This window comes from Macrotis lagotis, chromosome X, assembly GCF_037893015.1.
Source record: "Macrotis lagotis isolate mMagLag1 chromosome X, bilby.v1.9.chrom.fasta, whole genome shotgun sequence".
NCBI classification, from domain to species: domain Eukaryota; kingdom Metazoa; phylum Chordata; class Mammalia; order Peramelemorphia; family Peramelidae; genus Macrotis; species Macrotis lagotis.
In genome coordinates this window covers 695,625,744-695,646,108 of record NC_133666.1, presented here as the reverse complement: position 1 = coordinate 695,646,108, position 20,365 = coordinate 695,625,744, and the positions used below count along the sequence as shown (strand labels likewise).

At 42.2% G+C, this 20,365-nt stretch overlaps 1 protein-coding gene across 3 annotated transcripts in view; it reads right to left on the bottom strand.

Moving 5' to 3' along the window:
• The window catches only part of TANGO2 (transport and golgi organization 2 homolog), a 143,629-nt gene that overhangs the window by 57,909 nt on the left and 65,355 nt on the right, over positions 1 to 20,365 (bottom strand). For all 3 annotated transcript variants that reach the window (XM_074206540.1, XM_074206541.1, XM_074206542.1), the window contains one exon: positions 3,540 to 3,628. In XM_074206540.1, coding sequence (XP_074062641.1) covers positions 3,540 to 3,628 — 89 coding nt within the window. The remainder of the gene's footprint in view (positions 1 to 3,539; positions 3,629 to 20,365) is intronic.

Genomic DNA, 20,365 nt, shown 5'->3' with positions numbered 1-20,365 from the left:
TGCAGCTGACTTTGCAATAGCATCAATTTCCCCATCATTTTTGTAAGCCCGGACAATTAACAAAGCAATAACTCAAACTTGGATTTGTAATGTTTCTGAAATGCTTACACTGCAAATTGACCAACTGGTTCCAAGCTGACTCAAGCACATCCTGGAGAAGTTCAAAGACCATTCCTCTGGGACAGTGGATTCCAGTTCAGGAATGAATCAGACTGCACAGTCTGAGGACCCCCTTAACACTGAACGTTATGAATTAGGAAGTGGGAATCAATGAATGAAAATAATCGGAGTTGTGAAGGGCGAAAGCATCAGTCACAGAGTCATAATTCCAGAACATTAGAGCCCAGGGGCTGTGGCCATGGCTGCCATAAAATTGAACAAAGATTCCTGCTGTAAAATGCTCCCCAACGGACACCGGGGCCCTGATAAGGACCTCCACTAAGGAGAAGGAGCTACTTTCCTGGGCCACCCACTCCCTTTGGGCCAGCTCTCATTGGGAGAATGTTTTTCCAAGTATTGCCCTCATCATAGCTTTCCTCAGTTTCCCTCCTCTTACTCCCAGAGAACCATCCCATATAGCAAACAGTATATTTAGGACAAAAAAAGAAAAAGAGAAAAAAATCAACACAACCTACAAATTCATTGATAGTCCCAAAACAATACGCAACATTCACTTTCTGTGTGTGTGTGTGTGTATGTGTTTCTTCTTTTCATTTACATTGTCCCTGAACGTATTATTTTTCTGATTCATCTGACTTCATCAATTCTATGCCAATTCATGTAGATCTTTTCATGCTTCTCTGTCTTCATCATAGAAGTCATTTTTAAAGCATAGTAATGTGGAACGATATCAATGCACTACAATTTGTCTCGCTGTTCCCCAAATGATGGGCATCATCTTTGTTTCAAATTCTTTGCTAGTATAAAACATGCTGCTATAAAACTTTTGATGTATATAAGGACTTTCTTCTTTATCAATAGCTTTTTGGGGCATAAGCCCAGGAACAGAATCTCTGAGTCAAAAGACATGGATGCTATTTGTTATTTGTTTTGCACAATTGCTTTCCAAATTACTTTCTATTTTGCCCTCTGCTTCTAGAATATCAGGGCAATTTTCCTGTAGTAATTCTTTGAAAATGATGTCAAGGCTCTTTTCCTGATCATGACTTTCAGGTATTCCAATAATTTTTAAATTATCTTTCCTAAGTGTGTTTTCCATATCAGTTGTTTTTTCAATGAGATATTTCACATTTTCTTCTAATTTTTCATTCTTTTGGTTTTGAAGTATTGATTCCTGATTTCTGATAAATTCATCAATCTCCCTGAGTTCTATTCTTTGTCTGAAGGATTTGTTCTCCTCAGAGAGTTTTCTTATCTCTTTTTCCATCTGGCCAATTTTGCTTTTTAAAGCATTCTTCTCCTCAATAACTTTTTGAACTGTTTCATCCATTTGACCTAAGCTGGTTTTTAGCATGCTATTTTCTTCAGCATTTTTTTGGATTTCCTTGACTAGGCTGCTGACTTCATTTTCATGTTTTTCCTGCTTCTCTCTCATTTCTTTTCCCAGTTTTTCCTCTAACTCCCTCATTTGATTTTCAAAGTCTTTTTTGAGCTCTGTCATAGCCTGAGCCCAATTTCTGTTTTTCTTGGAGTCTTTAGATGCAGGAGCTTGTGCTTCCTCATCTTCAGACTGAGTATTTTGATCCTCCTTGGGCTCATTTGCAAAATATTTCTCAATGGTGTTCCTCTTATTTCTCTGCTTGCTCATTTTCCCAGCCTGGGCCTGGTTTTGGGGTGCTTCCTGAGCTTTTGGGACACTCCCACAAGGGTCTCAGTGTGTGAGGCTCTGTCCTCCCTCCTGGTCTGTGAATGATCATATGCGCCCCCCTCTTCCATGGGGCTGAGGTGGAGGGGCCTGCTGTTCTTTGGGAGGGGGGCCTAGATTGCGATCAGGATCTGAATGTGGTCAGAGCCCCAGAGTCCTGTTCCAGGGGCAGAGGACAGAGCTCCGCAGTCTCTCTTCACTCCCCTCCCTAGGTACAATGGGCTCATGCCCTGGGGGCTCCTACTTACCCGCTCCACCTGCTTCTGTTCCTGGATCTGGGCTGCTGACCAAGTTGCTCACTGTGTGCCCTGAGGGCTGGGCTCCACATGCTCGCTCTGGCAGAGGTCCCCCGCTGTTCCCCCACTTTGTCCCTGGTGCTCCCTGGGGTGTAACTCAGGAGACTCCCCTACTGCTGTGAGCTGCAGCTCCCAGTGCCCTGGGGCTGCCTCGGGGATGCTGAAGTTCTTTCACTCTGGTGGGCCACCCCCTGTGGGCCGCCCCTCCAACCCTGGGGAGCAGAGCCTTTCTGCTCTTTTCCAGGTTACCTTGAGTAGGAGAACTGCCTCACTGGGTCCCTTTGTGGGTTCTGTCTCTCGAAAATTTAGTTAGAGTTCTTAGCTTATGGTTTTATGAGAGAGAGCGCCTAAGACACTTGTTGCCATCTTGGCTCTGCCCCCCAAATTACTTTCCAAAATGAATATCCCTTTTCACAGCTCCACCAACAGTGTATCAGTGTGCCTTGCTTTCTACAACCTCATTCCCATTTTTGGTCATCTTTGCTAATTTGCAGGATGTGAAGTGAGATCTCAGGGTTGTTCTGGTTAGCATTTCTATATCTTTGAAAAACCTAAATTGGTGGGGGAATTGCCTGTGTATCCACATTATTCTACAGACAATTCATGGTTTTTCTCTTCCTTGGAATTGTTTCCCTTTGTATTTCTGGCATTTCATTCTTAACTTTCCTGTCTTGCCAGGGTCAATGTCCTTGGTAGAATTTTTAGCCTATAAGATCTCAACTCTCCTTCTGATGCCTTTGCACTCGGCATTCCTGCCTGCAAGTCAAACAATGCCTGGCTTCCTTCTTCTTGATCACAAATTCTAGCCAGGCATTGTCTGACATGCAGGCAAAGTAACAGGACAAGGTGAGTGGGAGAGATCAAGGAGGGCTTTGGGGAGGAGGGAGAGGCAACTGAGGTTGAGCTTGAGATGCTAAGAAGGTGGGTGGCTTTGAGAAGGGAGAGGAGCAGTGTTGAAGCTCAGCTTCAGAGAGATGCTGATGGTTCTGGAAGCAGATTAGCTTTGGACACCGATTTCAGAACCATTTGTAGAGACATGATGAGGGCATTCGTGGGAGCCAATGCATAACTATGCGAGAGAGTTCAGAGAACACAGCTAGGGCAGAGCCTTGGGGGGTCAAGAAAACTTGGGGGATAAGACAAGGATGAAGGAATAGATAAATCATTGGTGAATTGATATGAACCAGAGGTGCTCAAGGGGACTTGTTTGGAACTGGAGGAGGAGAATCAGCAGAGAGAAGAAGAGGAAACTAGGGGAGAGAAGCCTAAGCAGCCAGTGGCAAGAGCTAAAACCCCCAAAAGGAACTTAAACATTGGAGCCCACCTTGGGGAGGGGGGAATGTCATCCCACAGATGGCGCTTTTCCTTTCCTTACTGTCCTGGCACAGTCAAGCTGAATCACAATTCAAAGAACTTACCACTAAGGATCTCATTATTGTTGCCCCAAAAATCAGCTAGTTTGGATGGTCGATGGTAGAATTCATCTCTATTCGCTGCTAGGATGAGTCTGAAAAAAAAGACACACACAGAAAGAAAAATGGGAAGAATCTCTGATTTGATCATTTAAGTACAAACCTTTGCTCTTCTGAACTGTTTTGGTGATAGTTTTGGGAAGTGGCTGATTCTGGGAATATCTGTCTTTTTTATGGGTAAAGGCAAAGGAAGTTTGGTGAAACAAAACTTATTTCAATGGATCATCACAATATTCCTGGAGGGCATGATCCCCTTTTTCCAGCTTAGAAAATGGAGGTAGACAGAGGTGAAGTGACTTGCCCAAGTATGTGTGGGGCTGGATTTGAATCTAGGTCTTCCTGACTCCAAGTCCAGCACTGGAGTGCTTCATGACACATGAAGTTGTTACAAAGCTAAGAATACAGTGTTAAATATATGTATACAGACACATCTTGCTGCTATGGCTTTCTTATAGGCTGTAACCATTCATCTCAAGCAGTCAGGAAAGCCCTCTCACCCCTGTCCCCAACCCATGTCTGGAAGACGAGTGGGGCATGTACAGAGGAGGGTGATACTGAGGTACCCATGAACCTTTGGAGAAAATGGCCACCAAGGGACATGTAAGCAGAGCACCAGAGCATGGCAGGAAGGCAAAGATCAATATGGCAGGAGACCATGGAAGTGCCATGCTTTGGAGGTTCCATTTTGAGGAGGGTCCACCAATGGAAGGGTGTTCACTAAGTGACATTCTACAACACACTGGTACAATCGTTGACTTCAAGGGGCAGGGAGTACAAAAGCCTATTCTGTTTATTTTTTGGTAACTATAATGACAGATTTGATTTGGTAGAACCAAGTGCTACCTTCAAGAAGGTATTTCTCATTCATGGATTAAAATTAAATACAATTCCCTGAAAGATGAAATAAAAAGTAATTTTTTTTAACTGATGATCCTCAAGAGTGTTATGATAAAGTTAGGCATAAAAGAGGGAGACAGGATCAACTAAAGCATTTGCTGCAAATACAGAGGAGAGTTGGTACCAAGAACAAATGGAAGAGGGATTCCCTATAGAGGGAGTCCTCTTGACACTCCAGATGTTTTAGATGACATACAGTTTGTATCTAGCCCCAGAACACTGCAAACCCTGCAAAATGTGATTCTTGGGTTTTCAAAAGGGTTCAATTTGCTTATCCCCAGTATGAAGGATGTCAATGACCCTGATATACAGATGGTCAGAAAAGTTAAGAGGGCAGAACATTCTGGATGGGCAACAGAGAGGGAAAAGAACCCAACTAGAATGGAGCAAGAGGTATAGGCCAGGTTGGATGGCACTTGGGGTAGATGCCCCTCCCAAAGATGTTCTAAAGCTGCCATCTGGCTACAAATCATAGGATACGATGATCTCCAAAGAATTCAAGGGGTAGGTCCTCCACAGTGCCACAGAAAGTGGCAAGGTGGGTATATCACCAAAGAAGAATGTTTTTTTCTTTAATGGGCTACTGAGATGTACATAAGGAAAATTCAAATCAAAGGCAGGAGCAGTGGTGTTGAGTGAGCAGGAGCCAGTCTTCCTGTAGATTTTTAGGAGGGCCTGGACAAGAGGTGATTCTGATGGATCCTTGGGGGTTTAAGAATTTCAGGTGAAAAAGGACAGAACAGTTTCTTGTTTATCTTACCCAGCAAGCCAGGTCATTGGGAGGTCCTTTGGATGGGAGGTCAGGGGCATGTTAGGGAACATGGTATCTTCAAGAAGTTGAAAGTTCGAATCTAGTCTCAGACTCTTGACATTTGACCAACTGTGTGACCTTGGGCAAGTCACTTCACCATAACTGCCTCACATCCAGGACCATCTCCACTCATCCTGATTGATGTCTGGCCACTGGATGGCTCTGGAGGAGAAAGTGAAGCTGGTGACTTAGCACAGCTCCCCCTCACTCAAATCCAATTCATGTGCTTGGCATGGCATCATCTCCCTGATGTCATGATCTTCTTCGAGAATGAAGGACAAAAAACATCATCACAATTTTACAGTTTTAGTTTCAGTCTCCTGAAAGATTCTAACAGTTGTAATGACATTGTTTCCCATTTTAAGTTTGCAGTTTATTTGTGCTCATGAAAACCATTGTGCTTAGCATTTATTTTATGAGAAAAGTGTTCCATATCTGATTTTTGCTTCATATGAATGAGTATGAGGATCTTTCTATTCCTCCCACTTTGAGGAGATCCTGACTAGGAGCTTCAAATTATTCTCCTCCCCACCCCTCCCCCCTCCCTGCCACAGGGCTACATGGAGTCAAGAGTAAGGAGTCAAAACCTGCCTCTGAGATGATCAGGCTCCCACCCCAACTAGGGGAGACAATCTAGTCTTCTGCAAGGAGGGACACAGGTATACTAGGTGATGAGAAGAGCAGGAAGGGGATAAAGAAGAAAAATGAGAATAGATGAAGCGAAGTCATGTCATAATAAATTCAGTGTCTCTGTAAAGTGGGGTGGGCATTGCTGAGTGATTCAGGAATGTTAGCTGCCAAGTTATTTTTGAGGTAGTTGCACAAAGAATCCAAAAACACAAGTCATCCTCTGATTGACTGAATGGTTTCTAGTTAAGCAGGGGTTTTGTTAAAGTAATTCAGAGATAAATGAATTAAACACAAGATAAGTAACTCCTCTCCAAATGCAGATACTTGCTTTGCTTCCATTTCAGCAAAAAGTACCTTTGCAAACCACAAAGTGCAATAATTATGACTGGGAAAATGCCCAAGAAAGATTTGTGGATACTCAACACACACTCAGAAATTAAGTGATGGGAGGAGGAAAAGATCAAGATTTTTGGTTGCTGCAATTAATTTTAATTATTTAAATAACGAATCCACTCTAAGTCATCCCCTGGAAGCAGAAGAACCACTCCCTAAGAGCGGGATATGACCTTGGCGTGATGTGATGGGGTTAACTCAGCACGACCCATTTATTTCTACAAAACTCGGCCTTGAGCATAAAAGCATCTCCCACAGAGATTTGCAGCAATGAGAGAGCATCACCTGGAGTGGCAGGGACAGATTGCCAGCAACATGGACAGATGCATTGATGGATGAAAGACATGCAAATAAGCGCTGAGATATAAGCAAGGAAGATGGGCTCTGCCCTTGAGGAACTCTCAATCAAATGGGGTGGGAAGCCAACACAAAAGGGAGTTAGATGGTGTGGGGAGCATTGCTTGGTATCCCTATTGCCCATGGGCAATTCTAGGTGGCAGCTGCAGGGTGGAGAGGAATCCTTGTGGTCAGTCACAAGGGAGCAGGGCCTTCCTGGGTAAGACCAGAGTACAGATCAGGAGAGCAATGATCATGCTTCATCCAGGATCACACCACCTTAGAAGCACCAAAAATCTGCAGACTCCTAGAACTCCCTCTGAAAAGAGCAGTATGAAAACTCTTGGGACAGTTTCTTCTCAAAGCTCAACTTTAACAAAGTTCAAAATCAAGAAACAGGCTGGAAAAAATGTACAAACAACAAAAAAAGAATTTGTCCATAAAAATTTACAAGACAGGGAAGATCAAGACATAAACTCAAAAGGCAATGTGAAAACAAGTATAAGCAAAGTCTCAAAAAAAAATACTAATTGGATTCAAATACAACAAGAATTCCTGGAAGAGTTAAAGAAAGATGAGTGATAAAATTTAAAAAATTGGGAAAATGAGTGATGCAAGAAAATTATGAACAGAGAAGAGCATAGTGATAAAGGAATAAAATATGAAAAAACCCTTCTAAATCACTATTGATTAGAAAAATGAAAATTTAACAGAAATGAAAATGTTGGACTGGATGAAGGAAAATAGGGGCACTAATTGTTGGTGGAGTAGTGAACTGGCCCAACTATTCTGGAGAACAATCTGAAACTATACCCTTTTACCCACTAATACCACTACTAGGTCTGTGCCACAAAGAGATAAAAGAACTATATGTACAAAAATAGTTATATCGGTTCCTTTTTGATGGCAAAGAATTGGAAATCAAGGGAATGCTTCTCAATTGAGGAATGGCTGAATAAGTTGTGGTATATGATTGTGATGGAATACTACTGTGCTATGAGAAATAGCAAGGAGGAGAGGGAGTGGCTTCAGAAAAATATGTCAAGACCTATATGAATTGATGCAAAGTAAAATGAGATGAACTGGGAGGAGAACATTGTACATAGTAATAGCAATGTCGCAATGAGATCAGTTGTGAAAGACTTGGCTACTGAGATCAAGATAATGATCCAAGATAATTCCAAAGAATTCATGATGAAAAAATGCTATCTATCTTTAGAAAGAAGTGATCAACTCTGAGTGCAAATTGAAGTATGATTTTCCCACTTTATTTTTCTTGCTTTTTAAGGAAATACAATCCAGAAATATACTTTACATGATTTCACATGTATAATTGATATCATATTGCTTGCCTTCTCAATGGGGGGGGGGGGAGAAAACAAGGAATTCAAAATTTAAAAAGGAAAAGAATGCTAAAAATTAACAATAAATTAGAAATAAAGAATGATGCTACTAGGGACACACACACACATACACACACACACACAAACACACACACACGCACACACGAATTAATAAGAGTTACTGAGGCCCAGGAAAGCAAGTGATTTGCCCAAAGTAACGAAGGTCATCTAAATGGGATTTGAAGCCAGGTTTGCTGACTCCAGAAGTCAGTGCTCTTGCCACCAGGCTTGACAAACAAACCCAACCATTTCCCTAGCCACCTTCTTGTAAGTCAGGAAATTGCTGAAGACAGAGAAACCCACAAGGGAAGAAAGTTCTCCTTGGGAAGCCAAGACAACACAGACTTGCCCACTCCTGAGGCATTCCTACAATCCACATCTAAAGGAACAAAACCTGCAGTTTAGATAATTTCTCAGCATCCCTTCTTCCACCTTAAATATCCTGGTTAATTCCTCCCCGCCCCACTTCTAACATACTGGTGCAGTACAACATCTTGAAAAAGCAGGCACTGGAGAACAGAGAACAGAGAATACTTTGAACAGAGAAAATTTAGCTGCAGATGTGGTCTCTGACACTTGCTAGCTGTGCAATAAGGGTCCTAAGCAAGTCATTTCAGGGTGCCAAGTCTCAACTTCCTCTTCTGTAAAATGGAGTTAACCAAACACTGAGCCTGGAGTCAGGGAAGACTCATCTCCCTGAGTTCAAATCTGACCTTAACTGGGTGACCCTGGGCAAGTCACTTCACTTGGTGTGGTTCAGTGTCCTCATCTGCAAGATGAGCCAGAAAAGGAAATGGCAACCCACTCTGGTATCTCTGCCTAGAAAATCCCCAAATGGAGTCATAAGAGTCAGAGATGACTGAAAGAACCCCAATATCCATAGTACCAGCTTCCCATCAATAGAGCTGGTAAGAACAGGCTGATAGCTAGGATGGGGAGCTCCTGGAGAAAGTCAGGCCTGAAGGTTGCCTAGTTCACAGCCCAGCTGTGGGTGAGCTGGTCAACCTACTCCTGCTAAGGCTGGCTGCCTCTGCTGGGCTTTCCATAGGCTCAGAGAGTCTGGAGAGTAGTTCATGTCAACAAGGCGACTTTTCACCGATTTCTTAATCTTGTTACCCCAACATTTAATAAACTATGGAAAAGGTCATTCGTGTAACATCCAGTAAAAGTTACCAAAATGTGAGCCTGCTTTTCTTTCACTTTGCGTGTGCGTGTGCATGTGCGTGTGCGTGTGTGTCTGTGTCTGTGTAGGACTCCTGGCCAGGTGAAGTTTAGAAAACTCTCCAAACTCATGCTTTTAATGCATCCAATACTTAGGCTTACAAAGGAAACCAATTCTGTGGGAATAAACATGTAATTATCCCCACAAAGTTTATGAGCCCCAGGCTAAGAATTCCTGCTCTGGGGGGGGGGGGGGGGGACATGAGAGGGGAAACCACTGGAATTGGAGTCACTAAACTCTCAACCTCCAGAGACAGAATTCAATTCTAATGAATTCAAAATCGACAAACAAGGCTAGGTGCTAGGTGCTGGGGATCCAAAGATCCAAATCCTGACTCAGGGAGCTTGCGTTCTCCTGGGGGGAGGGGGAAAGATACAACATGCACATTGATAATAAATGAAAAAAAAACTATATACAGGAAACACACAGTCCCTTTCCTGGAGGAGGTAGGGACAGAAGAACATATCTAGTGTTGAAAGGAGGCAAGATTCCCAGAGGCCCAAGGAAGGGGAGAACACTTCAGGAATGGGGACCAGCTGGTCAGGGCAAAGAAAGAAAAGCAAGAGGTGGAAGGTTGTGGGTGAAAAACAACCAGGAGGCCAATGTTAGGAAGAAATAGATCAGTTTGGAGAGATACATGGGAGTCCAATCATGAAGGCTTTACATTCTATTATTATCATTTAAAAAAATTTTTTTTGCAAGGCAAATGAGGTTAAGTGACTTGCCCAAGGCCACACAGCTAGGTAATTATTAAATGTCTGAGGCTGGATTTAGACTCAGGTCCTCTTGACTCCAGGGCCAGTGCTCTATCCACTGCACCACCTAGCCATCCTGAGGCTTTACATTCTAAATGGAGGAGTCGACTAAAAAAAAAGTTAATGTTTTATGAGGCTTCACTAAGAGAGGTGTAGTATTCCAAATTGATATTTGCCCTCCATTATTGAAGACATGGATCAGGCAGGTGATGCCATGACAAGCAGATGAAATGGATTTGAGGCAGGGCTGTGCTAAGTCACGTCACCAGTCTTTCTCCTCCAGAGCCATCTGGGTCCAATGGTCAAATAAGAATCCAGATCACTGAAGATGGCCCTGGATATGAGGCAATCAGGGTAAAGTGACTTGCCCAAGGCCACACAGCTAGGTCATTATTAAGTGTCTGAGGCTGGATTTGAACTCTGGTCCTCCTGACTCCAGGGCTATTGCTCTATCCACTGTGCCACCTAGCTGTTCCACTAAGGACTAGGGATATGGAAACCCCTTGTAAGGGAAATAAGGCACATTCATAAAAATTAGAATATGAGAAGCAGTTGAATCATCAGGACTTAAGAAGCAGATCACATGTGGAGGGTAGAGATATGAGAGGAGTTAAAGTTGGTGATGATGAGGCAGGAGCTGGTGGTTCTGGGAAAGATGACGATATCAATAACAGACAAAGAACAACTGGGACCAACATGTGATCACTTAAGGATCACCTGAGGGCTCCCAAGAGTGGATATTCTTTGCACATGTGCAAATGTGTGTTGGTACAGGTTCTTCAAGGAGGCATCCTTTTTTGTTTGTTTGTTTTTTCAAGGCAATGTGGATAAATGAAGTACTTGCTCAAGGTCACACAGCTAGGTAATTATTAAATGACTGAGATCACATTTGAATTCGGGTCTTCCTGAATCCAGGACCGATGCTCTAACCACTGCATTGCCTAGCTGCCCAGAATTTTTCTTTGCCTTCATTTGGCCTTGATTCACCATTATCTAAAAGTTCACTGTATTTTCTCCATTATAAAAATAAACAGATTACACTGACACAAGAAATGCTTCTGAGAAAATTTCACGAAAAAGACAATTTCATGAGACATATTAGCAAAGAATAAATAACACAATGTAGGGGAAAACAAGGGGTGTGAACAGTCACAAGCCTGGGGTTGGGAGACTGGCTCTGATGCCTGCCATCTATCTCCTTTTGGGCAAAACAGGAATGAAAAGTTTTTGCACTGCCCATTACACTTTGCTACCCAAATTGGTGTTACCAAAGTTGGGGAATTGATCCCTTTGGCACTCCTTTTGGGGGGCTATGACCATGGTAATGGAAGGCCATGTCTTTCTTGACTTTTCCTCAGGTGTAACTTTGTTCTCCATGGAGGATCTGTCCTGGACTGGAGACCTTTCCCTCAGGGTGGCCACCAGGGCAGTTGCTGGGCTCAGATTCTGTATCTGTGCCCTTGGTGATGTCTTAGTGTGGGCAAGGCATCAAGAGCAATTATTTGCAGCTTCCATACAGCCCCTGGCTTTGCCCCTCAACTCTGGGTCACCAGCAGCTCGGACTCTTCTGTGCCCTAACTGTGACTCATGGGAGTTATTTTTGTGACTGTTGGTAAGAACAACCACAATCACCACTAGATTATTTTCCCAAATAACTGAAAGGTATGGATTAATTATAAACATAAAGAGAATAACTTAAAAGTTTTAAGCACTAATTTTTCAAAAACTTCAAACTTTCTTCAGACAGCTACAAAAAAGAATAGTCTGGATTGTTGAATTATGAGTAGACATGGCAGAAAGAGGAGCGAAGGCATTAAAATTAACATCTCAATCTCCCTTTCAAAGAACAGGAATTACTCGTTTAAATCAATGCTTATAAATATGGGAAATAATGCCATCTCTCTGGCTATTAAAACATCAACATTCTTCATCTAAATCTATTTGATCTGTGGTGGTAATATTGACTGAAGAGATTAGCTTAACTGTTTAAACATAAATAAAAACAATTATTCTCTTTTCACTGCAAGTGTTGAGATACATCAGCAGTCAATCAACACATTTTCTTGTTAAGGATGCTGCCAAACAGAAATGGGTCAGAGGATGCCAAGGTGGCTACAAATTGGAAAAGTAGAAACCACTTCAAAGCGAAGGGGAATCAAAGCACACTGTTTGCATTTTCTTTATTTTTTTATTTTTATATTCTTCTTTTGGCCTGTTTTTTCACAACATAACTAATATAGAAATACGTTTTATATGATTGTACATATAAATAACCTATATTGTCAAATTACTTACCATCTGAGGGATGGAGATAATCTGGAACTCAAATTTTTTCTGTTTCTTTTTTTTCTTTTTTCTTTTTGCAAGGCAATGGGGTTAAGTGGCTTGCCCAAGGCCACACAGCTAGATAATTATGAAGTGTCTGAGACCGGATTTGAATCCAGGTACTCCTGATTCCAGGGCCGGTGCTTTATCCACTACGCCACCTAGCCGCCCCTTTTAATCAATGTTTTCTGTTTCTTTTTTTTTTAGTGGAACTCAAATTTTTTAAAAAATGAATGCTATAAATTCTCTTTGTATGTAATTTTTAAAAAATTAAAAACTGATTAAAATGTAAAAATTTCAAAAGGTCTAAGTGAACCCACATGGATGGTGTGTCAGCCATCGGAAGAAATGGGACAGAGAAGGCCACTTACCCTCTAGGAATTTACTAAACATAGCAAGTAAAACAAATGTGGGACATGCATATATTCAAGATAACTTCAGATATATGAACAACAAATTAGAAACAAAACAGAAATGGGGTCAGGTTTTTCAGGAAAGCAAGGTCCAGTTCCATTATCCTTTGCCCTGACCCCACAACAGCTGTAATTTGGTGTTTATTTCATATTTCAGGAAGAACACTGACAAAAAATGCAGTCCATCCAGATGAGGGTGACCAGGGCCTGAGGGAGGCAGTGGTAGATTGTGCCCTTGGAGTATTCTCTTTTAAAAATTAGTTTTATCTATTTCATTAAAGATTCCATTTACATGCAAAACATTTTTAACACTTTTTTTTTTGTTCTGTTTTGTTTTTTTGTTTTTGGAAGGCAATGGGGTTAAGTGACTTTCCCAAGGTCACAAGGCTAAGTAATTATTAAGTGTCTGAGGCCACATTTGAACTCAGGTCCTTCTGATTCCAGGGCTCTATCCACTGTACCACCTAGCTGCCCTGCTTTAACATTCATTTTTTTAAAAAAAACTGTGTTCTAAATTGTCTTTTTCCCCCTCTCACCCTCTCCTCCACCCACTGTGAAGGCAAGCAATATAATATTGATTATATGTGTTAAGTCATATATAACATATTTATACATTAGCCATATGGCAAAAAATTCCAAAAAAAAAAAAGGTTTTTAAAAAGCATGTTTCAACAACTTCACTCAGTTTGTCAGTTATACCTCTGAAAGTAGATGCATTTTTCATCATTTGATCTTTGGAATTATCTTGGATTAGTGTCTTGATCAGAATAGCTAAGTCTTTCACAGCTAATCATTCTTACAATGTTGCTTCTTCTCTGTACAACCTACTGATTCTACTCATTTAACTCTGTTCAGTTCAAATGAGTTTTCCTAGGTTTTTCTGAAACCCTCCTGCTTATTACAATCATTTACCACAACTTGTTCAGCCATTCCCCAGTTGATGAACATCTCTCTTAATTTCCAAATCTTTGCCACCACAAAAAAAGCTGCTATAAATATCTTTGTACAAATAGGTTCATCTCCTTTTCCTTTGATCTCTTGGGGATACAGGCTTAGCATCAGTATTTCTGCCCTTTGGGGCTAATTCCAAATTACTCTCCAGAATACTTGGATCAGTTCACAACTTCACCAACAGAACATTAGAGTCCCGATTTTTCTTCATCTCTTCCTTGGAGATTTTTTTTTTCCTTTTTTAGGTTTTTGCAAGGCAAATGGGGTTAAGTGGCTTGCCCAAGGCCACACAGCTAGGTAATTATTAAGTGTCTGAGGCTGGATTTGAACTCAGGTCCTCCTGACTCCAGGGCCGGTACTCTATCCACTGCACCACCTAGCCATCCCCCTTGGAGGTTTCTTAAAGAAACTAGTGATGTTTTGCTTGAATAACAGAAGATGGGGGTGAAGGTGGGTCCTAATGTTCTCTTCAGATATTCAAAGAGCTAACAGATAGAAGAGGAGATTTGTTCTGTTTAGTTCTGATGATGATGATGTGATGATGATGATGATGATGATGATGATATTGTTTGTCCTTCATTCTCAAAGACCACAATGATATCAGGGAAGTGATGCCATGACATTGGATTTGAGGGGGGGAGTGGTACTGAGCTAAGTTACCAGCCTTACTTTCTTCTCTGGAGCCATCATCTGGGTCCAATGGCCAGATATAAAACAGGGTTAAGTGACTTGTCCAAGGTCACACAGCTAGAAAATGTCTGAGGCCAGATTTAAACTTAGGTCTTCCTGACTTCAGGGCCAGGGCTTTAGACACTGTACCAATAAGCTGCCCTAAAAGATGGAAGGCTTTAGGAATGTCATCTTTGGGTAAGAGCTAGTATTACTTGACTGGGGCAGGAGCCACGCTCGCCTTCTCTATACCATTACAATTTTAGGATATGTGCTGCTGAAGGGAAAGCTACATTATTGGGAGGAGGGAGGGAGGGAGAAGAGGAAAAGAAATCATGGTTAGAGTTGGAGATTTAGAAAATAACTACAGAAATAGGATAATCGCTATGGAAGAGAAGGAAGTTGCTGAGCCAATGAGTATTTAGATTCATGAGTAAAGGAATAAGGAAAGAGGGCCCTGAGAAAGTTCATTGAGAACAGAAAAAGAGAAACTTCAAAGGACACAAGAGTGATTAAAGAAAATTGAACTCAAGAAGACAAATAGATCAGAACAACGGGGATGTAAAAGTCCTTGATATTTTCCTGAGAAAATGGCAAGTTGTCTTCCTAAGAAGAGACAAGAATATACATGCTAGAAACAACTCAAGGACATGAGTTTATTTCTCTCTGAAGAATACTCCTATTTCTTTATGTCCCCATCTGTTCTTGCAAAAGACTCCGGTAATGATGAATTTGGTCAGGTGCTATGGATGCGGCTCCATCCCTGGGCTGAAGGGCAGGTGGGCATGAGGGAGAGAATGTAGATAAGAGTATCAGACAATATGGACTAAAGTTGGGGAGAGAATGGTTAGGAGAGTGGGAGAAGTCAAGTATGATAGGTTTGTCTTTCTGAAATGCTGCCTTTGGGAAACTATGAACATTTCAGTGATGTCACAGTTGTATCACCTTTCCACAGTAGCTATCTCATTGTTAGTTTTCATTGTTAAATGCCTCATTCATGACTGATTCTGACTAAATGACACTCAAGATCTAAAGTGATCTAGCAGGCTAGAAAAACCTGGACCAAATCAAATGAGATGAAATTAAATAAACTTAAATGTAAAATACTACTATTGTATCCAAAAAAATAACCTTTACAAGAATAAATTGGGGAAAACATGGCTACTAAACTATTCATGTATCAAAACTCTGGGCTTTGAGTGGACTGAAAGTTCAGAAAGAATCACCTGTCTACTATGGTACTCCAACAGCTGATGTCCCAAGGCAGTGTTGAAGTGAAGGAGAAAGGCTTAGAATCAAGATGATAGAAAGACTTAGGTGCAAATACTGCCTCAGGTCCTGGTTATGTGACTTTAGGGACACCACTGATCTTCTTGTGCCTTAGTTTCTTCATCTGTAAAACAACAGGGTTATTGATGACCCTGAAGCCTTCTTACAGTAAGATCTAAGTTCAGCCAACCCTGACCACAGCCTGGCTCTGTGACCTGGGCAGGTGTCTTACTCTCTAGTCTAGGGCTGGTCTGCCCCAGCACAGGAGCAGAGCTGCTCTGATAGAAGGACTTCCACATCAGGAGACCAGGGGTCAGGCCAAGGAAAAAGAAGTCATTGGCTCCAGAGGCTGAACTGAGAACAAAGAGGAAGAAGAGTCATGGCCCCTGCAGCGCCAACAGAGATCCAGACCAAGGTAGCCAGTGAACACTTCTAGAATACTTGAAGGTTGGCCAAGTACTCCCCATGACTTAGCCCATTTTTCCTTACAACAACAACTCTAGGAGAGAGAGTCACATAGGTATGAAGCGTCTGAGGCAGGATTAAAATTCAGGTCTCCCTGACTTCATGCCTGATGCTCTATCACTGCAGTGCCACTTAGCTGGTTCTAATCTGAAGAATTAGCAAAGAAGCTTGGGATATGTATATATATATATATATATATATATATATATATATATATATATATATATATATACATACACACACATACACACACACACACACACATATGTATATATATGCTGGAGAAGAGTAGGCTTAAGAAAATTCTGCCCCAAGACCTGCCTGCTCGTGCATGAAGGGTCCCATAGGGCCCCTAGGAGGAATGAGGGCAAGTTCCAAAATGGAAAAATGGAGGCTTTCTCTAACAAACATTTGTTGAACAAGTTGAATTCCCTAAAATTGGAATAGGATGCTCTGTGAGCACCTCCCAATGGGCAGGGATAGAGGATGCATTCAAGTAAGTAGGAGAGGCCATTTCTCCACTTCAGTTCTGCTAATTCCTCCCCACTAATCCATTGAGAGCTGACACCCCTGTCTTTTGTGTTCCCTTCTTTACTCTCTCCATAAGTAGATGAAAGAACTTGGGAGTTAGTTCTGCTCCCCAATAGAGGGATAACCTTTGGAAAGTCCCTTCTCTTTTTGGGGCTTTAGTTTTCCTTCTTGTAAAATGAAGGAGTTGACTGAATACCAGGAGAACCTTAATAGAGATATCCTGGACTGGCCTCAGCTACCTTGGGCAGCAGTCATTGATTGGAGGCTTTGGGTGGTCACGTCCCGGGAGGGTCACGGTTTTTCAGTTCTTAGGTTCCAGGATCTAGATGGTCTCTAGAACCCTTCTGGTTTTCCCACTCAAGGATCAAATATGCCCTTCTACTTTCAAGTAGAGGACAAAGTACTTTGTGGCTGCAACCAAGAGTTCCAACCCAGCCTGGCTCTTCGATAGTAAGTAAACCACAAGAAATAGTTCTTTAAATATATGTACTATTGATTGCAGAAAAAGTTCATTTAGCAAATGTGCTTCCAAATAAACAGGAATACAGTGTGGGGTCTGGCACACTGCACTCAAGGCCTTATCAAGTTGACACCTTTGGCTTTTTCAGCAGCAGGGGTGAGACATGGAAGCAGAGGTAGTGCCACTGCCTGAATAGAATCCTGAGTAGATGTTGGGACCTTCCTTGAAGTGGCCTGTTCCATTATATTGATTCCATAGGAATTGGTTAAAAACAAGTCATTACTGGACATGATGAAAATCCTTTTACCTGAGACTCTTTTGGTCACTTAGACGATCACATAGAGCAGAGATAGCAGCAGGGCAGTGAATGGGAAGCAGACAGAGAGGATCCATCACTTCTATAATGTGATTTTTTTTGGGGGGGGGGTTAGGAAATCTGCCTGCCTCCCTGTACCAGACCTGCACCAGTTGCTGCTGATGCCTTGAATTCACAGAACTCTTGTTTTGCATGATCTGGGTCTCATCTTGGAGGGTTCTCATTCAGATTTATCTTTTTTGTTCATATGTCCCCCCCCGCCCTGGCTTCCCCTTGGAACACTAGAATTTGGTTGGGATCCTTAAATCCTATTCAGGAGCTCAGACTAAAGCCAAGCTTTCTTCAGCTTCACAGAAAAGACCTAGGACTTACACCTGGGTCCACAAACTAACTCTTTCCCCCTCTTTAGTAGTCCCAAAATCCCTCCAGGCCCCTATTCATTTACCCTAAACTCATGGTGAACCCCGGAATATGGACACCCCAGGCAGGGGAAAAGAACAGGGGTTTGCCTTCACTCCCTAGGGATATGTTCATATGCTGCCTAATACATCTCCCCAGTAAAGAATCACTTGGACTTGTCCTTCATATTCTACCATTGCTTCTAGCAACCACCATCTTTGTGGCCAAGCATTCCCTAATGCTTATCCTGTTTGGTTCTTCAGAGGGCCTTCTGGGTCACAAGGCTGGGGACATTTTCCTCTAGGAAATCAAAGTCTGCATATGTCTCTTTGTCCCCTGGAGTCCTAGTCTTCTCTCTATATCTTCTTCTCTCCCTTTTAAAGGCTGAGTGACTGGGAAAACTCTATCGATCAACCCCAAAGAGAGGTCAATGGGCCAAAGTGGGCCTAGGGCAAGGTGAGCTCACATTTTCTGAAGGGAAGGGAATGCCTTAGTACCAGAACAAATACTATTAGTTTACTAAATTTACTAAGTTAAATTTTCCATGGCTATCTCATAGGAGTTCATATTGCCCTTTACATAATAGTACATTAAAGATGGAAGAGATCTTTGAGGTCAGAAATTTTATCATCCTGTAAGATCATATCAGCCTATCTCCTAGGTACACTCTACCCTCTGGAAAGAGGGTGACCAGGCCAGCCAGCATTCCTTCAGATTTCTCCATCATACTTGGGAACCTGTACCTTCCCCCACCTTCCACCTACTTTACTATTAGACTGTAAACTCTTTGAAGGTGAGGATGGCCTCCCCACACCAGTACTCTGGCCCCAATATCAGAGTGCTTTCACCATTAACCATTCATTCTTTGGATTAAGCAACATACTTACCCTGAGGTTATGTAAGATATAAATACTTGGGAGTTTAAAAAAAAAAGGTGATTTTTCACTGGGAGAGGTCAGAAAAAGTTCCAAAGAGGAAATATGAAGAGCTATGATTAGGAATTCTGGTACCTGAGGCAAATTCAGTTGGGGGAAGAGTGCAATCTACAGAAGACATTTTTTATTTCTTCTGGCCTGGGTGTAGTCATGTCAGAAATCCTCCATGAGGAGGTGGGAGACATGGTAGCTAGAAGATAACATTGCAAGAGCTCACTGGTTTCCAATCATGTGGAAATTGGTAGGGATGGGAAGAAACAATTTCCCGCCATGTGCAACTGAGAGTTACTACTGTATAAAAACTAAAAAAAAAAAAAAAAAAAATCTTTTAAATGGCTGAAATCCAAGGAACCAATCACTTGAGCTGCTTAGTGGGGACCAAATAGACTTGATTCTCTTTTCCTTTCAAGGTAACTCTGAGCTGGTCTTGAGGTGGGGTCCGGAAAGGGTGACTACTATCTACCATGAGGTCAAGGCCTCAGGTCGTGATCATGTTGCTGTCCACTGCCTCTTTGTACTTAGTTTTTCCTGATCTTAGAGAAAAGAGAATTTGGAGGTAGGGGTGTCCAGGGAGAACCATGAGGTAGGGGATCCAGAGTCCCATAGCCAAAGTGTCTGAGGAACAGTGGGACTGACTCTAGATTCCTCAGGGAGGGGAGAAGTGCAGGCTGGGGCTCATCAGAGCTACAGGAAGCTAAGGGAGAAAAGGAGTTCCAGGGCCAGGAGTGACCTGTCCCCACCTATCTTCTCTAGATGTGGACCTCACTACTACTGTACTTCCAATCTGTGCTCACTCTGTCCTCACTATGAATTTTGTGAGTATTGGGGGATGCAGAAGTGTGCCCCAGGTTTTTTAGGGGGATGCTTTACAATGACTATTCTTGCTGTGTCATTTGATTAAATAAGTGTCATTGCTAAGAATGGCATCTACTGACTTCTTGATAGGGGAGTACACCAGTGGAGACCTATGGGGGACAATGCTAGAAACCCAATCCTAAGGTTACCCCTGGAGTCCTTGAGGGAGAAGTGGTCAGCCATCTAGACCCTGTCCCACGAAAATGAATGACAGTTGGGAAAGTAGCTCTGAAGGGTTTTTTTTTGGGTTTTTAGGTTTTTGCAAGGCAAATGGGATTAAGTGTCTTGCCCAAGGTTACACAGCTAGATAATTATTAAGTGTCTGAGACTGGAATTGAACCCAGGTACTCCTGACTCCAAGGCTGGTGCTCTATCCACTACACCACCTAGCTGCCCCTCTGAGGGGGTTCTTAAAGTAATTAAGTCACTAACTGATCATCAAGGAAATTTAGAGAGTAAGTCTAGTCAACCCTCTGGGAACACAATCTGGATGGCAAGTGCTTATCTGGGAGAGATTATCCTGGAGCGGGGTTTTCTCTGGAAGACAATTGGACCAATGGAGTTCATCTTCTAGGCATCAATTGTGTTCCCTTAAGTCAAATTGTTGTTGAAGAATACAGAATGTGTCTTCTATTACACAATGAACCCTGGGAGTAATTTCAGGCCAATTCTTTCACAAGAAGTCACACAAGTCTCCCTGTCACAGTCTAAGAACAAGATCAACTGAGTCCCACAGG